The sequence below is a fragment of the Argentina silus genome, assembly GCF_951799395.1.
Source record: "Argentina silus genome assembly, chromosome: Y".
Lineage (NCBI taxonomy): Eukaryota > Metazoa > Chordata > Actinopteri > Argentiniformes > Argentinidae > Argentina > Argentina silus.
The window spans coordinates 21,877,627-21,885,179 of record NC_139654.1 but is presented as its reverse complement, the minus strand read 5'-3'; the positions used below and the strand labels follow the sequence as shown (position 1 = coordinate 21,885,179).

At 43.1% G+C, this 7,553-nt stretch overlaps 1 protein-coding gene across 1 annotated transcript; it reads left to right on the top strand.

The window, feature by feature from the left end:
• The first annotated feature begins 1,791 nt into the window (after nt 1–1,791).
• On the top strand, nt 1,792–7,192 carry LOC310824201 (uncharacterized protein). Its single transcript, XM_083697013.1, has 2 exons — nt 1,792–1,899; nt 3,690–7,192. Exon 2 carries the CDS (start codon nt 3,821–3,823, stop codon nt 5,414–5,416), a length of 1,596 nt encoding a protein of 531 aa, XP_083553139.1. The 5' UTR covers nt 1,792–1,899; nt 3,690–3,820; the 3' UTR covers nt 5,417–7,192.
• The last annotated feature ends 361 nt before the right edge of the window (nt 7,193–7,553 follow it).

The following is a 7,553-nucleotide window of genomic DNA, read 5'->3' as shown; positions in this document are numbered from 1 at the left end:
TATGCAAATCATTTATAACCACCAATATCATTCGGCTCCCATACCTCGTCACGGCCTGGTTTCCCCTCCCATTTCTAAAGACAGTTCTCGCGTTGTTTCATATTGGTGATGAGCTCATTGTGTTTATTACTGTGATTCTAGTGCCTGGCATGGTTGACCTTATCTTCACCTACCAATCGCAGTGTTTATTAGGGTTTTAATAAATCTTCACTCCCTTTCTCCCTTATCCTGTTTTTCTCACGGAATAAGTGTATCTGGTTTCCATAATCTGCTCTCAGCTTCTTTGTCCTGTCCACTTGGAATGTTCACAACTGGTTAAATCTCCCATCACTCTTTATTTATCATATCCTGCTTTCTCACGCCCTGGTCCTCTGCTTTCTTCAAACTGCTCCCTCCTTGTAACCTTTAAAAACCTCTTCACTACTCTCCCCTCACAAATCAACCTCTGGCCATCCTGGTCTTAATCCTTTCTCTACCTTTCCTTTGTGGAATTAGGAATCTTTATTTTCTATAGAAATTTACCATAGGTTCACCACAAGGTGCAAACCATTCATAAGCCTCAAGAATAGAAAGGCCAGATTAGACTTTGCCAAAAAACATCTAAAAAAGCCAGCCCAGTTCTGGAACAGCATTCTTTGGACAGATGAAACTAAGAACAACCTGTACCAGAATGAAGGGAAGAAAAAAGTATGGAGAAGGCTTGGAATGGCTCATGATCCGAAGCATACCACATCATCTATAAAACACGGTGGAGGCAGTGTGATGGCATGGGCATGCATGGCTTCCAATGGCACTGCGTCACTTGTGTTTATTGATGATGTGACAGAAGACAGAAGCAGCCGGATGAATTCTGATGTGTTTAGGGATATACTGTCTGCTCAGATTCAGCCAAATTCAACAAAGTTGATTGGACGGTGCTTCACAGTACAGTTGGACAATGACCCAAAACATACTGCGAAAGCAACCCAGGAGTTTTTTAAGGCAAAGAAGTGGAATATTCTGCAATGGCCGAGTCAATCACCTGATCTCAACCCGATCGAGCATGCATTTCATTTGCTGAAGACAAAACTAAAGCCAGAAAGACCCACGAACAAACAACAACTGAAGACAGCTGCAGTAAAGGCCTGGCAAAGCATCACAAAAGAGGAAACCCAGCATTTGGTGATGTCCATGGGTTCCAAACTTCCGGCAGTCATTGCCTGCAAAGGATTCTCGACAAAGCATTAAAAATGAACATTTTATTTATGATTATGTTAACTTGTCCAATTACATTTGAGCCCCTGAAAATAGGGGACTGTGTATAAAAATGGTTGCAATTCCTAAACGTTTCATACAATATTTTTGTTCAACCCCTTGAATTAAAGCTAAAAGTCTGCACTTCAATTGCATCTCGATTGTTTAATTTCAAATCCATTGTGGTGGCGTACAGAGCCAAAATTATGAAAATTGTGTCACTGTCCAAATATTTCCGGACCTAACTGTATATGCAGAATATTGTGTGTGTGTGTGTGTGTTACATAGAGAGAGAGAGAGAGAGAGAGAGAGAGTTCTCATCTTCCGTACCCCAGTAGAGGGGCGTGGCTTCAGATTTCCGCGATTTTAACGTTTCCGGCGTGAGAACCTATTGTCGGACTGAGTAGGTATGAGCTGGTCCCACTCCGGAACTGTAGGTGGCAGTAAAGATTGCTATACTTGATATGCCTACAATGCATATGCAAGTACTAATGCACTCAAACGTTGTTGGTGCCAGATGATCTGTGGCGCCAACACTACAGAAATAGAGAGGAAGACATCGCTAGCAGACAGACGCAGGCGAGCAAGCAAGCATCTAGTTAGAAGCTATTGGTTGTCCACAGCCCATAAACACTTTTCATCACAACAAAATCCGAAGATAAAGAGGTGGGTAGTCGTGGACAAAACCTAGACCAATTCATTTCACAATTAGCTGTCGATTTAGATACTTTTATGTGGTGTATCAGCAGACTATAAAAGGTTATCATTTTTGCACAAAAACACTATTTTGAATTCGGAAGTTATTTGTGAGTGTGTTTATTCTGTAAAGTGTATATATTTTATGATGTAATGTAATTGTACTGTATAGTCATTCACAATTTCTCAACTAGCTAGATGGCTGCAGTAGTAACACGAACATTAACACGAGCCCCGATGTAGGGTTGATTGTTAGCTGGCTAGGACCGTAGCGAGTTAGCTACTAAATGTTGGCTAGGTAGCTTAAGCTTGTCTGCTGAAGTACGCTACGGGGCAGCTTGCTAACTAGGCCATATTGAATGTGGGCTGAAACTATGCTCATTGAATGCATTTGCATCTTGAGGACATGGACTGTGCTTTTTTCTCGCGTTTTCGCAGTGCATAGTTGATGGCTAAATCCAGTTTAGGGTATATAGTACATTGTATTATATTTATTTTAAGATGTTTTAGACATATTGGTCGTGCTTTGTTATGAATTGTTGATTATATAAGATGGGTTCGCCTTTCCCGGGCTTTTTAGCTTGTCGAACACTCCACGTCTGGTTGGTGTGAGCCATCTTTTTTTTAGGCCGATTGAACTGATTAATTAATCAACCCCTCTCTTAGTTCTGTAACTTCTAGTAAGGCATACCACGTATTCTGAACCCTATGTGGTTCTGCTGATTGAGTCAGATGTTTGTATGGTGTTCGAGAAACCCCTTGTAGTTCTAAAATGCGCCTTCAAGGGCGGAAGCTAGCTAGCGTAGCGGCAGCCATCTTATGCTGGCTAGCTTGAAAGTGGTGGTGGTGTGGCACAAGATGGCCTGTTAATACTTCGCACAAGCTCACTGAGAATTTCCGAGTCCCTAATTGCATTCGAAACCGTGGTAAAAATGCGTTATTTCGCGAGTTGTAACTTATTCAATGAATAATTGCTATTTAGTTAGCCAACTAGCCATCTAGTTGTCGGTTATGAGTCTTGCTAGTTAGCGGGCTAACTCGGCAAACATTAGCGGCTAACAATAATGTTCGTCCTTTCTCCTAGCCAGCTAACTAGCGGGCTAATGCTGGCTATGTAGCCAGGATGGAAATTGGCTAGCCAGCGATAATCTTGGATAGCATGTCAATGAATTAGTGTATTTCACTTTATTTCAAACAGTTAAGACTTTTCGTTAAGCCGGTCCCAGTTTCGTAATCAGCAGCCTGGAGAGTCATGACATGTTTTCCATTTCGCCTTTTCTTAACACTTGGTGCAGCCTTGACTTCGATGCTAAATAAAATTTGGCCTACGAGAATGAAGCACAGATCAACACGAATTTGTCAATGAAGTCATGGCATGACTTTTTCAGCCTTTGTTAGAGAACGTCAAGCGTCTTTTTAGTTGTTGCACTACATATATATATGGCCTACATTGTACGTATTATTGCCCCCAGTTCTCCCATTCCTTTGCTAGTTAGCCTCAAAATATTGCTAGGTGGTCAGGCTAGTCGCTTGCAATTATGAACAACAGGTGTCAGTCTGGATCTAGCTATCTACAGAGAGTTTCTAATATTTGAGTTACATCGTGTAACATGTTTAAGTACATGCATTTTTGACTATAATGCAGTTCAACTATAGTACTTAACCAACATTACCTCCCTTCAATTTGTAAGTATCGAAGATATAGCTGACAGCTGATTGTCACAGCACATAATCCCCCTGTATCTTGTCATCTTATCCAGGTCTCTGACTGATTGCTGACCTTGGTGCTACTACTGCTCACCAGAGAGACCTACGTGGAGCTCTACCCCGATTCCACCACAAGTAATCATCCGGCAGGAAAACGGAGGTTGTTGGGCTGGAGTGTGTTCTCATGGCTGAGTCAGAGACTGAGTGTGACACACCCGGCCTTGACACGCTGGGGTCGGAGTGTGTCATAGCCCACAGCCAGGTTGACCTTCACTATGCCGCAGAGACTGAGATCATGACGGAGGAGAAACGGGGATTGGAGCTAGAGATCCACGGTTCCGATCTAAGCAAGATTGAGCTGGGGGCTGTAGCCTGCGTGGATGCCATTGTCGCAGAGACAGACCATGATTATACAAAGGCGGAACATTCGGACATGCACTGTTTCACAGGGGCAGAGATCAAGTGCGGGACGACCGAGGCGCTGCTTGGAGAGGTACTGCTAAAGACGGAGACGGAGCATGTGGTGAAGGTAGAGTCTGACCATGGCGGGGAGCTGACGGTAGAGTCTGAGAACGGCGTAGTCATACACGAGGCCCATGGCCTACAGTGCAACGAATGTGGGGAAATCTTTGGCAGCATGTCTGATCTCCACCAACACTTCGAGATCCACAAGGCCACAAACCCCTACATCTGCGTCCACTGTGGTGAGAGCTTTGCTGTGGAGTCCAGCCTTAAGCAGCACATGAAGATCCACATGAAAGAGAAGGCCTACGCCACCACTGGAGTGGAGATGGTGGGCAAAGGAGTCATTGACGCCTTCAACCTCAAGTCCCATCAGATGATCCACTCCCCAGAGAAGCCTCACAGGTGCTCAGAGTGCGGCAAGAGCTTCGCAGCAGCCATCACACTCAGAGAGCACATGAAGATGCACTCTGAGGACAAGCCCTACAAGTGCACCCAATGCAGAAAGAGCTTCATTCGCAGACGCCATCTTAAAAAACACCAGGAGCTCCATGCAAGAGAGAAACCCTTCACCTGCTCCCAGTGTGGTAAAGGCTTCACCACAGCCTCCAACCTGAAGCAGCATCAGCGGACCCACGCAGGTGACAAACCCCACCGGTGCACTCAGTGTGGGAAGTGCTTTGCAGCTGCTGCCACCCTGAGAGAGCACCAGAGGATTCATTCTGGGGAAAAGCCCTACAAATGCAACCAGTGTAGGAAGAGCTTTGTTCGCAAGCGCCATCTGAAAAAGCATCAGCAGGTCCACTCCGGAGGGAAGCCCTACACCTGCGCTCAGTGTGATAAGGGCTTCAACCACTCCTCTTCATTATCTCGACACCACAAGGTCCATGTTGATGCCCGGATCTACTCCTCTCCTCCGCAGGGGAAGACCTTTTCTTATGGCTCCACCCTGAAACAGAGGATGCAGGGAGACAAACCCTACAACTGCAACCACTGTGACAAGGGCTTCAATCATTCCTCCTCCCTCTCCCGCCACCAAAGAGTCCATTCTGAGGGGAAGACTTACACATGCCAGCACTGTGGGAAGAGATTCAATCACTCCTCTTCCCTTTCCAGACACCAGAGGGTTCACCAGGAGGAGAAGCAGCAGATGCAACAGTACAGCGCCATCCCCTCAGGGAAGGGATTCCCCCACACCACGATCCTCAAACAGCGCATCCTTGCCAGTGAAAAGCCCTACAGGTGCTCCCAGTGTGGAAAAGGCTTCAACCATTCATCCTCCCTCTCCAGGCACCATAGGATCCATATAGATCAGTGAACTACTCCCCCCCCCCCCCCCCCCCCCCCAAACGTGATGTTTATGTTCTACCAATGGTCCCTACTGTGACACAACTACAGCAAATAATATCAGGCCGATTCCTAGTAACAAGTGTCGACGTCAGGTCAGTCAGCAAGTTTGTTGTCTATGTATGGAGCTATGGAAACAAACACACCATGACACAAGATTATTTCTTTCTTTTCATGATGAGGAATAGGAATTGTATACAGTTCTGGCATGAACTGAACCTGGACCTTTATCCCATTACTGACAGCTGGTGCAGTTGGTTGGTTGAGAAGTTCCTTGGACTTTCTGATCAGTTTGGTTGAATAAATAGTGTTGACAGACATTGAATGAGCCTGTATTTGATGTGATAATCTAGATGAAAATGCATACTTCCCTCTCCATGTGGCCAGTTGCGCTTAATGTTGAGAATCCAATTCATGTAACTGGCACAAGGGGGAATGTCGTCTTGTACAAAAACATGGACTTTTCGCATAACTTTTGAGGTCCTGTACAACCCCTATATTTGGGCTACAGATGCAACTGGTGTTCAAGCAGTCATGTTGTCTTGATTCAATAAATTAGCCATTCATCACTATTGTAATTTCACCCCAGACAAAGAAGTCCTATGTAAATAAAGTAATTGATGATTTTCCTTTTTGTATGTATAGGTGACTAGTGTGCTGTTTTTGTTCCAGAAAATAATGTTTTGATGGTAAGATCCAATTTTTTCCTTTTATGATCTACTTTTGTTTTAAGTGTTACAGAGCTACCAGGAAATGTTGCTACTGCTCTCATACAGGCTGTCATTCTAGCTTGAGCTCCATCGACTGAGCTCTCGCTCGCTCTGTATATATCAGGTGATGTTCATGGTATGTATCTGCTGAACAGGCTGCAAAGAGAGCAATACTGGATCAAACCATAGTTCTATTATGAGATGCGGTTTAGTCATAACGCTGAGCTGAGAAAATGCCTAGTAGAAAATAGATGATTGGTAGGATTATTTGAAGTTGACTGGTGTCCTGATTGATCCATTTTCTACTGTATTCTAGCATCAAATGTATATTAATGAGATGCGATGACAAGTGTTAAGTCATTCCTTGCTATTGCTTTGGAGATTACTTCAGCAGTGTATAGAATATAGTTATATTCTACTATGAATATATTCTATTGAGCGATCAAATTTGATAGTGTAGTAGATTGTGTGTACTTAAAGTGACTACAGGAGTATAGCTTGCTTTTACTCAAGAACACTTGTTTGTTTAAAAATATATTTTACAAACTGATGTATTTTTTTAAAAGTGGTTTGGGTTATTTGAAAGGGAAATTAGACTTTTTTTTTTTTATGGGAGTTTTGAGCAGTTTAATTCTCTTTTTTTTTATTTTTTTTTATATATTTCTTTTGATGACAATAGGCTTATTCCTTGTGTTAGATAGGTGCCTTATTGCATGTGATGTAGAAATGTCTGCTGAACTGTTCATGAAAGGAAAAAGTAAGGTTTTGGCAAGCTTTTTTTTTTCCTTATTCAATTTTAATTTCATTACATTTTGCTGGCTTGTGTATATTACCATGAGTTTACACTGTTACGATCTTTGTCTTTTGATTTTCCCCAGTCTTTGTTGATTGGCCTCATAGTAGATTTCTTAGAGGTTGAATTAAGAAAAAACTATTTTCAGTGGCCAACCCTGGTCCACTTCTCCCCAGTCTCTGGCCAATTCTGTTCCACCTCTCCCCAGTTTGAGTGGCACATATGGAGAAATAAAGATTGTTGACTGTCAACACCTGTTTTTTTTCTTGTTTATTTGTTGACCTTCCTCTTGGCATATAATGAACTGTTCTAGCTTTGTGTTTTCCACACAATATTCAAAGCATGAAATTGCCATCACTTCATTACTTTCACTAGTACACGTTTTGCACTAACAAAATGCATCCTTCCTTTGGTTCCTTGCACTAATCACTGATCTGACATGAGTGGAATGGTTGAAGAAAGCACGCTTTCCACTTAGTTTCTTTCACCAATCAAGTCATGTTGTGCATTTGAGAGTCGAAATGCTCCACTGGGAGCATAGGCCATCTTTGACTCTATTCCAGAAACATGGAAATTAATAATTTGCCTGCTGCATGACACAAGGC